Below are 15000 nucleotides of genomic sequence, written 5' to 3' on the forward strand. Positions count from 1 at the left end.
ACGGAGAGCAGTCGAGATCAGAACAAGATACAGTCCGGATAACCAGGGAATTGGGATAGTGTTGTCTCGGATGAACTGAGGTGAGATTTTTCTTCACCCAGAGGGTGGGGAATGTGTGGACTTCACCCCCACAGAAAGTAGTGGAGGCCAAAAGATTCCAAGAAGGAATTAGGGTCTTAGCTCTTGGGGTTAAAGGGATGGAGGGGAAGGAGAGGGGAAGTGGGGGGGAGGGGATGCAGGATACTCGAGGATCAGCCTCGATCAAAATTAATCAAAATTTGCGTATAATTTACATAGCCAAAAGATGGTCGGGCAGAATTTTGTGTTGTAATCGCACATCACTGAATTTCATACTATTAGAACATAAGAAATAGGAGCAGGAGTAGGCCATCCGGCCCCTCGAGCCTGCCCCGCCATTCAATAAGATCATGGCTGATCTGTCGTGGCTCAGTTCCACTTTCCCGCCCTCTCCCCATAACCCTTAATCCCCTCTCCTATCAAAAACCCATCAACCCGCGTCTTAAAAATATTTAGCGAGGCAGCCTCCACCACTTCAACGGGCAGAGAATTCCAGAGATTCACCACCCTTTGAGTGAAGAAGTTCCTCCTCAACTCTGTTCTAAACCGCCCCCCCCTTTATCTTGAGGCTGTGCCCTCTAGTCCTACTGTCCTTTCTGAGCGGGAAGAGTCTCTCCACCCCTATCCTATCCATCCCATTCATCATCTTATACGTCTCAATGAGATCTCCCCTCATTCTTCTAAACTCTAACGAGTACAAGCCCAGTTTATTCAGCCTCTCCTCATAGCTCAACCCCCTCAACTCCGGTATCAGCCTAGTAAACCTCCTCTGCACTCCCTCCAAGGCCAAAATATCCTTGCGTAAGTACGGCGCCCAAAACTGCACACAGTACTCCAGCTGCGGCCTCACCAATGCCCTATACAGCTGCAGCAAGACCTCCCTACTTTTATATTCAATCCCCCTCGCTATGAAGGCCAGCATCCCATTCGCCTTCCTGACCACCTGCTGCACCTGCAAGCTGGGTTTTTGCGACTCATGCACAAGGACGCCCAGGTCCCTCTGCACCCTCGCCTGCTGCAGTTTTTCACCACGTAAGTAATAGTCCTTCCTACCATTCTTCCTACCAAAGTGGACCACCTCGCACTTGCCAACATTAAATTCCATTTGCCATTTCCTGGCCCATTCGCCCAGCCTATCTAGATCCTTCTGCAGACTCTCCACACCCTCCGCACAATTTGCCGTTCCCCCAATCTTGGTGTCATCAGCAAATTTCGACACCCTGCACTCGGTTCCCTCCTCCAGATCATCTATATAAATGGTAAATAGCTGAGGCCCCAGCACCGATACTATTGTTTGATTTATTATTGTCACGTGTATCGGGATACAGTGAAAAGTATTGTTTCTTGTGCGCTATACAAAGCATACCGTTCATAGAGAAGGAAAGGAGAGGGTGCAGAATGTAGTGTTACAGTCACAGCGAGGGTGTAGAGAAAGATCAGCTTAATATTTGATTTATTATTGTCACATGTATTGGGACACAGTGAAAAGTATTGTTTCTCACATGCTATTCAGACAAAGCATACCATTCATAGAGAAGGAAAGGAGAGGGTGCAGAATGTGGGGTTACAGTCACAGCGAGGGTGTAGAGAAAGATCAACTTAATGTTTGATTTATTATTGTCACATGAATCGGGATACAGTGAAAAGTATTGTTTCTTGCGCACAAGACAGACAAAGCATACCATTCATAGAGACGGAAAGGAGCGAGTGCAGAATGTAGTGTTACAGTCACAGCGAGGGTGTAGAGAAAGATCAGCTTAATATTTGATTTATTATTGTCACGTGTATCGGGATACAGAGAGAAGTATTGTTTCTCACACGCTATACAGACAAAGCATACCATTCATAGAGAAGGAAAGGAGAGGGTGCAGAATGTAGTGTTACAGTCACAGCGAGGGTGGAGAGAAAAATTGACGGAAGAAGGTGGGAGAGAGAATGTCCGGGGTGTGTGTGTGTGGGGGGGGGGTCCTTAATTATCCCGGCTGCTTTATCCCCCCCCCCCGAGGCAGCGGGAAGTGTAGACAGAGTTCGATGGATGGGAGGGGTTGGTGTTTGCGATGGGGGTCAGGGTTTTGCCCCAGAGTTTCGGAATGGGGGGGGGGGGTTGGAGATTTCGAGGGGGGGGTGGGGGGGGCGGCGCGGGTGGGAGACGCCGGGCGGCGAGGGGCCGGTGTGAACCCAGACGCTCTGTCTCCCCGCTCCAGATCCTGGGCATCACCAACCCAGCCGGGGTGAAGAAATACATCGCGGCGGCCTTCCCCAGCGCCTGCGGGAAAACCAACCTGGCCATGTTGACACCCACCCTCCCCGGGTGGAAGGTGGAGTGCGTGGGGGATGACATTGCCTGGATGAAATTCGACTCAGAGGGTAGGTACAGAGGAGCGGGGGGGAGAGGGACGGAGGGGGGAGGGAGAGGGAGCGAGGGAGGCGGAGAGCGGGAGGAGAGACGGGGAGCGGGGGACGGGGAGAGAGGGAGAGACAGAGAGAGAGAGAGAGAGAATAATGTGTGTGGGAGAGAGGGAGAGAATAAGTGAGTGTGTGTGTGTACGTGTGAGAGAGACAGCGACACCAGCAGGGGTCTAAATTTTGATCCGCGACCTGTTTTGACTGTTGTTTAAGAGTCAAAGAAAAAAATGTGCCTTGAATTAACAGGCCGCCTGGTGGAGGGATAGAGAGAGAGAGAGAATAAGTGTGTGTGTGTGTGTGTGAGAGAGAGAATAAGTGTGTGTGGGAGAGATAGAGGGAGAGAAGAAATGTGTGTCAGAGAGAGAGAATAAGTGAGCGTGTGTGTGTGTGTACGTGTGAGAGAGATGGAGAGAGAGAGAGCGACACCAGCAGGGGTCTAAATTTTGATCCGTGACCTGTTTTGACTGTTGTTTAAGAGTCAAAGAAAAAAATGTGCCTTGAATTAACAGGCCGTCTGGTGGAGGGATAAAGAGAGAGAGAATAAGTGTGTGTCAGAGAGAGAGAGAATAAGTGCGTGTGTGTGTGTGTATATACGTGTGAGAGAGACGGAGAGAGCGACACCAGCAGGGGTCTAAATTTTGATCCGCGACCTGTTTTGACTGTTGTTTCAGAGTCAAAGAAAAAAATGTGCCTTGAATTAACAGGCCGTCTGGTGGAGGGATAAAGAGAGAGAGAATAAGTGTGTGTCAGAGAGAGAGAGAATAAGTGCGTGTGTGTGTGTGTATATACGTGTGAGAGAGACGGAGAGAGCGACACCAGCAGGGGTCTAAATTTTGATCCGCGACCTGTTTTGACTGTTGTTTCAGAGTCAAAGAAAAAAATGTGCCTTGAATTAACAGGCCGCCTGGTGGAGGGATAGAGAGAGAGAGAGAATAAGTGTGTGTGTGTGAGAGAGAGAATAAGTGTGTGTGGGAGAGATAGAGGGAGAGAAGAAATGTGTGTCAGAAAGAGAGAATAAGTGAGTGTGTGTGTGTGTGTGTACGTGTGAGAGAGACGGAGAGAGAGAGAGAGAGCGACACTAGCAGGGGCCTAAATTTTGATCCGCGACCTGTTTTGACTGTTGTTTAAGAGTCAAAGAACAAAATGTGCCTTGAATTAACAGGCCGTCTGGTGGAGGGATAAAGAGAGAGAGAATAAGTGTGTGTCAGAGAGAGAGAATAAGTGCGTGTGTGTGTGTACGTGTGAGAGAGATGGAGAGAGAGAGAGCGACACCAGCAGGGGTCTAAATTTTGATCCGCGACCTGTTTTGACTGTTGTTTAAGAGTCAAAGAACAAATGTGCCTTGAATTAACAGGCCGTCTGGTGGAGGGATACAGAGAGAGAGAATAAGTGTGTGTCAGAGAGAGAGAGAATAAGTGTGTGTGGGAGAGATAGAGGGAGAGAAGATATGTGTGTCAGAGAGAGAGAATAAGTGTGTGTGTGTGTACGTGTGAAAGAGACGTAGAGAGAGAGAGCGACACCAGCAGGGGTCTAAATTTTGATCCGTGACCTGGTTTAACTGTTGTTTCAGAGTCAAAGAACAAAATGTGCCTTGAATTAACAGGCCGTCTGGTGGAGGGATAAAGAGAGAGAGAATAAGTGTGTGTGTGTGTGTGTATGTGAGAGAGAGAGAATAAGTGTGTGTGGGAGAGATAGAGGGAGAGAAGAAATGTGTATCAGAGAGAGAGAATAAGTGAGTGTGTGTGTACGTCTGAGAGGGGTGGACAGAGAGAGAGAGCGACACCAGCAGGGGCCTAAATTTTGATCCGCGACCTGTTTTGACTGTTGTTTAAGAGTCAAAGAACAAAATGTGCCTTGAATTAACAGGCCGTCTGGTGGAGGGAATAGAGAGAGAGAGAGATAGAGAGAATAAGTGTGTGTGTGTGAGAGAGAGAATAAGTGTGTGTGGGAGAGATAGAGGGAGAGAAGAAATGTGTGTCAGAGAGAGAGAGAATAAGTGCGTGTGTGTGTGTGTGTGTGTGTGTGTGTATACGTGTGAGAGAGACGGAGAGAGAGAGAGAGCGACACCAGCAGGGGTCTAAATTTTGATCCGCGACCTGGTTTAACTGTTGTTTCAGAGTCAAAGAAAAGATGTGCCTTGAATTAACAGGCCGTCTGGTGGAGGGATAAAGAGAGAGAGGGAATAAGTGTGTGTGAGAGAGAGAGAATAAGTGTGTGTGGGAGAGATAGAGGGAGAGGAGAAATGTGTGTCAGAGAGAAAGAATAAGTGCGTGTCTGTACGTGTGAGAGAGACGGAGAGAGAGAGAGAGCAACACTAGCAGGGGTCTAAATTTTGATCCGCTACCTGTTTTGACTGTTGTTTAAGAGTCAAAGAACAAATGTGCCCTGAATTAACAGGCCATCTGGTGGAGGGATAGAGAGAGAGAGAGAATAAGTGTGTGTGTGTGAGAGAGAGAATAAGTGTGTGTGGGAGAGATAGAGGGAGAGAAGAAATGTGTGTCAGAGAGAGAGAATAAGTGAGTGTGTGTGTGTGTGTACGTGTGAGAGAGACGGAGAGAGAGAGAGAGAGAGCGACACTAGCAGGGGTCTAAATTTTGATCCGCTACCTGGTTTAACTGTTGTTTAAGAGTCAAAGAACAAATGTGCCTTGAATTAACAGGCCGTCTGGTGGAGGGATAGAGAGAGAGAATAAGTGGGTGTGTGAGAAAGAGAATAAGTGTGTGTGGGAGAGATAGAGGGAGAGAAGAAATGTGTGTGTGAGAGAGAGGGAGAGAATAAGTGCGTGTGTGAGAGAGATAGAGGGAGAGAGATTGACACCAACAGGGGTTGGATTTTGACCCTGGTTTCGCTGTGGGTTAAAAATCAAAGGACAGTTGGGTCTTGAATTAACAGGCCGTCTGGTGGAGCGACTCAGGAAGTGTTAGAGGACAGGAGGAGGGTGCTAGCCGCCCCGCGTTCGAACGTTCCCTCACGTCCCGCCTCCCTTTCCCTCCGCAGGACGCCTGCGGGCGATCAACCCCGAGAACGGCTTCTTTGGCGTGGCCCCGGGGACCTCCCTGAAGACCAACCCCAACGCCATGCGCACCATCGCCAGCAACACCATGTTCACCAACGTGGGGGCCACCAGCGACGGCGGGGTCTACTGGGAGGGGATCGACGAGCCGCTGGCCCCCGGGGTGAGAGTCACCTCGTGGACGGGCAAGGAGTGGAAACCAGGCAAGTGGGCGTGGGCACGGGGGGAGGGAGGGAGGGAGGGAGGCTGGGGCCTCACCGGGACAACGCAAACTAGTCGGTCTCTGAGCGAAACATTTCCTCCATCCCCGATGGGAGACCCCCCCTTATCCTGAATCTGTATTTCTAACCCCCCCCTCATTCTAACCCAACCCCCCCTCATTCTAACACACCCCCCCCCGAAGAGGAGGGGAACATTCTATTATCCCCTCCTTGTCCATTCCCCCACCCCCTCAGAATCTGAGGCATTTCAGCGTTATCCCCTCGCAATTCTTAACTCCTAGGCTATGGGGCCTACTCCCCTCAGGCTGTATCCCAGGGAGGGTGTGGTTGAGGCCTAGGCTTTGGGGCCTGCTCCCCTCAGGCTGTGCCCCAGGCAGGGTGTGGATGAGGCCTAGGCTTTGGGGCCTACTCCCCTCAGGCTGTGCCCCAGGGCAGGGTGTCGATGAGGCCTAGGCTTTGGGGCCTGATCCCCTCAGGGTGTGACCCAGGCAGGGTGTGGATGAGGCTTAGGCTTTGGGGCCTGTTCCAATTAGGATGTATCCCACGGAGGGTGTGGATGAGGCCTAGGCTTTGGGGCCTGCTCCCCTCAGGGTGTGCCCCAGGCAGGGTGTGGATGAGGCCTAGGCTTTGGGGCCTGCTCCCCTCAGGCTGTATCCCAGGGAGGGTGTGGTTGAGGCCTAGGCTTTGGGGCCTGCTCCCCTCAGGCTGTATCCCAGGGCATGTGTGGATGAGGCCTAGGCTTTGGGGCCTGCTCCCCTCAGGCTGTGCCCCAGGCAGGGTGTGGATGAGGCCTAGGCTTTGGGGCCTGCTCCCCTCAGTCTGTGCCCCAGGGCGGATGTGGATGAGGCCTAGGCTTTGGGGCCTGCTCCCCTCAGGGTGTGCCCCAGGGAGGGTGTGGATGGGGCCTAGACTTTGGGGCCTGCTCCCCTCAGGGTGTGCCCCAGGGAGGGTGTGGATGAGGCCTAGGCTTTGGGGCCTGCTCCCCTCAGGCTGTATCCCAGGGCATGTGTGGATGAGGCCTAGGCTTTGGGGCCTGCTCCCCTCAGGCTGTGCCCCAGGCACGGTGTGGATGAGGCCTAGGCTTTGGAGCCTGCTCCCCTCAGGCTGTGCCCCAGGCAGGGTGTGGATGAGGCCTAGGCTTTGGGGCCTGCTCCCCTCAGGCTGTGCCCCAGGCAGGGTGTGGATGAGGCCTAGGCTTTGGGGCCTGCTCCCCTCAGGGTGTGCCCCAGGGAGGGTGTGGATGAGGCCTAGGCTTTGGGGCCTATTCCAATTAGGATGTATCCCAGGGCAGGGTGTAGATGAGGCCTAGGCTTTGGGGCCTGCTCCTCTCAGGGTGTGCCCCGGGGCAGGTGTGGATGAGGCCTAGGCTTTGGGGCCTGCTCACCTCAGGCTGTGCCCCAGGGAGGGCGTGGTTGAGGCCTAGGCTTTGGGGCCTGCTCCCCTGAGGCTGGGCCCCAGGGTGGGTGTGGATGAGGCCTAGGCTTTGGGGCCTGCTCCCCTCAGGGTGTGCCCCAGGGAGGGTGTGGATGAGGCCTAGGCTTTGGGGCCTGCTGCCTTCAGGCTGTGCCCCTGGTGGATGAGGCCTAGGCTTTGGAGCCTGCTCCCCTCAGGCTGTGCCCCAGGCAGGGTGTGGATGAGGCCTAGGCTTTGGGGCCTGCTCCCCTCAGGCTGTGCCCCAGGCAGGGTGTGGATGGGGCCTAGGCTTTGGGGCCTGCTCCCCTCAGGCTGTGCCCCAGGCAGGGTGTGGATGAGGCCTAGACTTTGGGGCCTGCTCCCCTCAGGCTGTGCCCCAGGCAGGGTGTGGATGAGGCCTAGACTTTGGGGCCTGCTCCCCTCAGGCTGTGCCCCAGGGAGGGTGTGGATGAGCCCTAGGCTTTGGGGCCTATTCCAATTAGGATGTATCCCAGGGCAGGGTGTAGATGAGGCCTAGGCTTTGGGGCCTGCTCCTCTCAGGGTGTGCCCCAGGGAGGGTGTGGATGAGGCCTAGGCTTTGGGGCCTGCTCCTCTCAGGCTGTGCCCCAGGCAGGGTGTGGATGAGGCCTAGGCTTTGGGGCCTGCTCCCCTCAGGGTGTGCCCCAGGCAGGGCGTGGTTGAGGCCTAGGCTTTGGGGCCTGCTCCCCTCAGGGTGTGCCCCAGGCAGGGCGTGGATGGGGCCTAGGCTTTGGGGCCTACTCCCCCAGGTTTTATCAAATGGAGTTTATTCGATCGCTCCGAGACAGGAGGGAAGGTGGAGTGGAGGGGCTGAGTGGCCTGCGGTTGTGTTTGACGGTGTTGTAACCGCTCTCCTCTCTGCTTGATCAGGGGACGCGGAGCCCTGCGCCCACCCCAACTCGCGGTTCTGCACGCCGGCCAGTCAGTGCCCTATCATGGACAAGAACTGGGAGTCTCCCGAGGGGGTCCCCATTGACGCCATCATCTTCGGAGGGAGGAGGCCTCAAGGTAAACTCTGCTCTGCTTCTCGCTCTTTTCCAGGCCCGCTTGTCGGTGAGTCTGTCCGCTGCTCCCTCCCCGCCCTCACCCCACGTGTGGACGGACCTACCCGGGAGATCGAGGCCTGCTCAGCCCACATTTTCTGAGCCCAATCAGGGCCCTGGGGCCTGCCCCAACCTTGAACCCAACCCTCCGCCCATCACACTGTCTTCCCAGAGCAGGAAAGCGTGGATGAGGCTCCGGCCTACTCCATTTAGGCTGTTGCCCAGTGAGGGTGCAGCTGAGGCCCAGGCCTCTGGGTCTACTCCGTTTAGATTGCAGCCCAGTGAGAGTGTGGTTGAGGCCTAGGCTTCAGGCCCTATTCCCGCCACCCCCCAGGGTTTACTGAGGCCCAGGCTTTCGGGCCTACTCCATTTAGGCTGCAGCCCAGTGAGGGTGTGTGTTTGAGGCCTAGGCCTTGGGGCCTGCTCTACTCAGGTTATGTCCTAGGGAGGGCCTGGATGAGGTCTTGGCCTTAGTGCCTGTTCCCCTCAGGCTGTGTCCCAGCCAAGATGTGGATGGTATATAGGCCTTGAAGCCTGCTGCCTTCAGGCTGTGCCCCTGGGAGAGCGTGGATGAAGCCTAGACTTTGGGGTCTGCTCCCCTCAGGCTGTGCCCCAGGGAGGGCATGGAGGGGGCCTAGGCCTTGGGGCCTTTTCCCCTCAGGTTGTGCCCCAGGGAGGGCATGGAGGGGGCCTAGGCCTTGGGGCCTGCTCCCCTCAGGCTGTGCCCCAGAGAGGGTGGGGAGGAGGTCTTTGCTTTGCAGCCTGCACACCCCCCCCCCCCACAACTCAAGCTGTACCCCAGGGAGGACGTGGTTTTAGGGCCTACTCCATTTAGGCTGTGTCCCAGGGCGGGCCTCGGGGCCTGTTGCCCTCAGGCTGTGAGGCAAAAGAGTGAGGCCCAGCCTTAACGTGAGGCCTAAAATCTGCGGCCCGACCCGGGGAGCGCCAGCCGAAGGGACGGGGCTGGTTGACTGAGGGTGGCGCAGTGAGGGCCCGAGGAAGGGCAAGTTCCCGAGGGCGGGACGTACGCTTCCTCTGCCCCGAAGGATTCTGGGTGGGGAGGAATGGGGAGCCCGCGGCGGCCATTTTGGGGAGGGAACCTTGGCTGATTTTTCTCCGTCCTCCCCCCCGCCCGCAGGCGTCCCCCTGGTGTACGAATCATTCAACTGGCGTCACGGGGTCTTCATCGGCTCGGCGATGAGGTCGGAGTCAACGGCCGCGGCAGAACACAAAGGTACTCCCCCCCCCCCCCCCCATCCCTCCGCGTCGGGGTTCCACCAGGTCAAAGGTCGGGAGTGGGGAGGGGGGAGGAGGTGAAACCCCCTCCTGGCGCCTGGTCGCACCTGAGGAGAGGTTTCCAGCGTGGAAACAGGCCCTTCTGCCCCTCCACGCCCGTGCTGCCCCATCTGAACTAAGACCCTTCCGGGGACCGTATCCCTCTATTCCCATCCTATTCATGGATTCGCCCCTCAAAACTCACTATCGTATCCGCTTCCACTCCCTCCCCCCCCGGCAGCGAGTTCCAGGCCCCCACCCCCCTCTGTGTAAAAAATCTGCCTCTCCTTTAAACCTCGCCCCTCGCACCTTAAACCTGTGCCCCCCCGCGAAATTGACTCTGGGGGGAAAAGCTTCTGACTATCCACTCTGTCCCTCATCATCTTGTAGACTTCTATCAGGTCTCCCCCTCAACCTCCAGTGAGAACAAACCAAGTTTCTCCAACCTCTCCTCATAGCTAATGCCCTCCATACCAGGGGCAAACATCCTGGTAAATCTTTTCTGTAACCCTCTCCAAAGCCTCCACATCCTTCTGGTAGTGTGGGTGACCCAGAATTGAACTCTATATTCCAAGTGCGGCCTCACTAAGGTTCAATAAAGCTGCAACGTGACTTGCCAATTTTTAAACTCAGTGCCCCCGGCCGATGAAGGCAAGCATGCCCGTATGCCTTCCTGACTACCCTTTCCACCTGCATTGCCACTTTCAGTGACCTGTGTATCTGTACGCCCAGATCCCTCTGCCTATCAATACTCTGTGTATCTGTACGCCCAGATCCCTCTGCCTATCAATACTCTGTGTACCTGTACGCCCAGATCCCTCTGCCTATCAATACTCTGTGTATCTGTACGCCCAGATCCCTCTGCCTATCAATACTCTGTGTACCTGTACGCCCAGATCCCTCTGCCTATCAATACTCTGTGTACCTGTACGCCCAGATCCCTCTGCCTATCAATACTCTGTGTACCTGTACGCCCAGATCCCTCTGCCTATCAATACTCTGTGTACCTGTACGCCCGGATCCCTCTGCCTATCAATACTCTGTGTACCTGTACGCCCGGATCCCTCTGCCGATCAATACTCTGTGTACCTGTACGCCCAGATCCCTCTGCCTATCAATACTCTGTGTACCTGTACGCCCGGATCCCTCTGCCTATCAATACTCTGTGTACCTGTACGCCCAGATCCCTCTGCCTATCAATACTCTGTGTACCTGTACGCCCGGATCCCTCTGCCTATCAATACTCTGTGTACCTGTACGCCCAGATCCCTCTGCCTATCAATACTCTGTGTACCTGTACGCCCAGATCCCTCTGCCTATCAATACTCTGTGTATCTGTACGCCCAGATCCCTCTGCCTATCAATACTCTGTGTACCTGTACGCCCAGATCCCTCTGCCTATCAATACTCTGTGTACCTGTACGCCCAGATCCCTCTGCCTATCAATACTCTGTGTACCTGTACGCCCAGATCCCTCTGCCTATCAATACTCTGTGTACCTGTACGCCCGGATCCCTCTGCCTATCAATACTCTGTGTACCTGTACGCCCAGATCCCTCTGCCGATCAATACTCTGTGTACCTGTACGCCCAGATCCCTCTGCCTATCAATACTCTGTGTACCTGTACGCCCGGATCCCTCTGCCTATCAATACTCTGTGTACCTGTACGCCCAGATCCCTCTGCCTATCAATACTCTGTGTACCTGTACGCCCGGATCCCTCTGCCTATCAATACTCTGTGTACCTGTACGCCCAGATCCCTCTGCCTATCAATACTCTGTGTACCTGTACGCCCAGATCCCTCTGCCGATCAATACTCTGTGTACCTCTTTCACTATCCAATATCTTTGAACATCAGAATTAGGAGCAGAGAGGTGGCCACTCAGCCCCTCGAGGCCTGCTCCCCCATTCAATGGCTGATCTCTTCATGGACTCAGCTCCCCTTAAACACCCCCGCCATCCCGCTCCCCCTTAATTTCTTCACTGTTCAAAAATCTATCCATCCTCGTCTTAAAAAACATTCAATGAGGGAGCCTCAACTGGGCCTGGGGTTCCACAGATTCCCAACCCTTCGGGTGAAGGAAGTTCCTCCTCAACTCAGTCCGAAATCTGCTCCCCCTTATTTTGAGGCCATGCCCCCCCTAGTTCTAGTTTCACCCCCCAGTGGAAACAACTTCACTGCTTCTATCTTATCTATTCCCTTCATCATCTTATATCTTTCTATAAGATCCTCATTCTTCTCAATTCCAATGAGTATAGTCCCAGTCTACTCAATCTCCTCATAAACCAACCCTCCGGAATCACCCGAGTGAGTCTCCTCTGCACCCCCTCCAGTGCCAGTATATCCTTTCTCAAGTAAGGAGACCAAAACTGTACACAGTAACTCCAGGTGTGTCCTCACCAGCACCTTATCAGCTGCGACATAACCTCGCTGTTTATAAACTCCATCCCTCTCGCAACGGAGGACAAAAATTCCCTTTCCCTCCTCCGTTCCCTCCTGCAAACCAACACCTTGTGATTCATGCACAAGGACACCCAGATCCCTCTGCTCAGAGACCGGTTAGTCTGCGGGAACTAAACTCAGAGATCGGTTAGTCTGCGGGAGCTATGCTCAGAGACCGGTTAGTCTGCGGGAACTATGCTCAGAGATCGGTTAGTCTGCGGGAACTATGCTCAGAGATCGGTTAGTCTGCGGGAACTAAACTCAGAGATCAGTCAGTCTGTGGGAACTATGCTCAGAGACCGGTTAGTCTGCGGGAACTATGCTCAGAGATCAGTTAGTCTGTGGGAACTATGCTCAGAGACCGGTTAGTCTGTGGGAACTATGCTCAGAGATCGGTTAGTCTGTGGGAACTATACTCAGAGATCGGTTAGTCTGCGGGAACTGTGCTCAGAGACTGGTTAGTCTGTGGGACCTATACTCAGAGATCGGTTAGTCTGCGGGAACTGTGCTCAGAGATCGGTTAGTCTGCGGGAACTATGCTCAGAGATCGGTTAGTCTGCAGGAACTAAACTCAGAGATCAGTCAGTCTGTGGGAACTATGCTCAGAGACCGGTTAGTCTGCGGGAACTATGCTCAGAGATCAGTTAGTCTGTGGGAACTATGCTCAGAGACCGGTTAGTCTGTGGGAACTATGCTCAGAGACCGGTTAGTCTGTGGGAACTATGCTCAGAGATCGGTTAGTCTGTGGGAACTATGCTCAGAGACCAGTTAGTCTGTGGGAACTATGCTCAGAGATCGGTTAGTCTGTGGGAACTATACTCAGAGATCGGTTAGTCTGCGGGAACTATGCTCAGAGACCGGTTAGTCTGCGGGAACTATGCTCAGAGACCGGTTAGTCTGCGGGAACTATGCTCAGAGACCAGTTAGTCTGCGGGAACTATGCTCAGAGACCGGTTAGTCTGTGGGAACTATACTCAGAGATCGGTTAGTCTGCGGGAACTATGCTCAGAGACCGGTTAGTCTGCGGGATCGATGCTCAGAGACCGGTTAGTCTGTGGGAACTGTGCTCAGAGATCAGTTAGTCTGTGGGAACTATGCTCAGAGACCGGTTAGTCTGTGGGAACTATGCTCAGAGACCGGTTAGTCTGTGGGAACTATACACAGAGATCGGTTAGTCTGCGGGAACTATGCTCAGAGATCAGTTAGTCTGTGGGAACTATGCTCAGAGACCAGTTAGTCTGCGGGAACTGTGCTCAGAGATCGGTTAGTCTGCGGGAACTGTGCTCAGAGACCGGTTAGTCTGTGGGAACTATGCTCAGAGACCGGTTAGTCTGCGGGAACTATGCTCAGAGACCGGTTAGTCTGTGGGATCGATGCTCAGAGATCGGTTAGTCTGCGGGAACTATACTCAGAGATCGGTTAGTCTGTGGGATCGATGCTCAGAGATCGGTTAGTCTGCGGGAACTAAACTCAGAGATCGGTTAGTCTGCGGGAACTGTGCTCAGAGATCGGTTAGTCTGCGGGAACTAAACTCAGAGATCGGTTAGTCTGCGGGAACTATGCTCAGAGATCGGTTAGTCTGCGGGAACTAAACTCAGAGATCGGTTAGTCTGCGGGAACTGTGCTCAGAGATCGGTTAGTCTGCGGGAACTAAACTCAGAGATCGGTTAGTCTGCGGGAACTAAACTCAGAGATCGGTTAGTCTGCGGGAACTATGCTCAGAGATCAGTTAGTCTGCGGGAACTGTACTTAGAGATCGGTTAGTCTGCGGGAACTATGCTCAGAGACCGGTTAGTCTGCGGGATCGATGCTCAGAGACCGGTTAGTCTGCGGGAACTGTGCTCAGAGACCGGTTAGTCTGCGGGATCGATGCTCAGAGACCGGTTAGTCTGCGGGAACTGTGCTCAGAGATCGGTTAGTCTGCGGGAACTATGCTCAGAGATCGGTTAGTCTGTGGGATCGATGCTCAGAGACCGGTTAGTCTGCGGGATCGATGCTCAGAGATCGGTTAGTCTGCGGGAACTATGCTCAGAGATCGGTTAGTCTGTGGGATCGATGCTCAGAGACCGGTTAGTCTGCGGGAACTGTGCTCAGAGATCGGTTAGTCTGCGGGAACTATGCTCAGAGATCGGTTAGTCTGCGGGAACTGTGCTCAGAGATCGGTTAGTCTGCGGGATCGATGCTCAGAGACCGGTTAGTCTGCGGGAACTATACTCAGAGATCGGTTAGTCTGCGGGAACCATGTGTGGTGCAGAGTTCTGGTTACTGTTTCCTGATCCTTTTCTCTTTCTCTCTACCCTCCCCCCCCGACGCCAGGTAAGGTAATCATGCACGACCCCTTCGCCATGAGGCCTTTCTTCGGCTACAACTTTGGGGCCTACCTGCGCCATTGGCTGAGCATGGAGCAGCGCCCCGCGGTCCGCCTCCCCCGCATATTCCACGTCAACTGGTTTCGGAAGGGGGAGGACGGCTCCTTCCTCTGGCCCGGCTTCGGGGAGAACTGCCGGGTCCTGGACTGGATCTGCCGCCGGGTGGACGGAGAGCCCAGCGCCGAGCGCACCCCGGTGGGCTACGTGCCGCTCCCGGGGGCCCTGAACCTGGACGGCCTGGGGGACGTCCGCACGGAGGAGCTCTTCTCCCTGCCCAGGGAATTCTGGGAGCGGGAGGCGGGCGAGATCCGCCAGTATTTGACCGTCCAAGTCAACCAGGACTTGCCACCGCCCATCACCACGGAGTTGGAAGGCCTGGAACAACGAGTGGCGGAGATGTGAGGGACACGTTACCTTCTGTGGGCGGCGGAGGGGGGGGTGGGGGTGGGTTTAAAAAAAAACAGGGTAGGGTGGGGGGGGGCGCGAGGGGTTGGCATTATTTTGACATCGCCAGTCCCCCCCTGCCCCTTCCCCCCCCCAAAAATCGAGTTTACAATCTTGCCCTTGACAACTTATCCAATACTCGTTACCACACTGGGCAGTTGGGAGATGATTTCTTTTTCTGTTCAAAATTGAAGAACTACAAACGTAGGAACGAGATTATTGCCCCCAGCGTTAATCGGTTAACCGGTAACGGAGAGTCGGCGATGGGGGGGGGGG

General features: G+C 54.5%; 1 protein-coding gene across 1 annotated transcript; it reads left to right on the top strand.

The window, feature by feature from the left end:
- Positions 1–2282: 2282 nt before the first annotated feature.
- Positions 2283–14713, top strand: LOC145340806 (phosphoenolpyruvate carboxykinase [GTP], mitochondrial-like; the record flags this gene model as incomplete). Its single annotated transcript, XM_080185267.1, has 5 exons — positions 2283–2445; positions 5482–5700; positions 8020–8157; positions 9331–9426; positions 14228–14713. Coding segments are annotated over 5 exons (1071 nt in total), but the record flags the coding sequence as incomplete, so codon positions are not given.
- Positions 14714–15000: the final 287 nt, after the last annotated feature.

Source organism: Carcharhinus amblyrhynchos, unplaced genomic scaffold (assembly GCF_965287045.1).
Source record: "Carcharhinus amblyrhynchos unplaced genomic scaffold, sCarAmb.v2.hapA chromosome_1449, whole genome shotgun sequence".
NCBI lineage: Eukaryota > Metazoa > Chordata > Chondrichthyes > Carcharhiniformes > Carcharhinidae > Carcharhinus > Carcharhinus amblyrhynchos.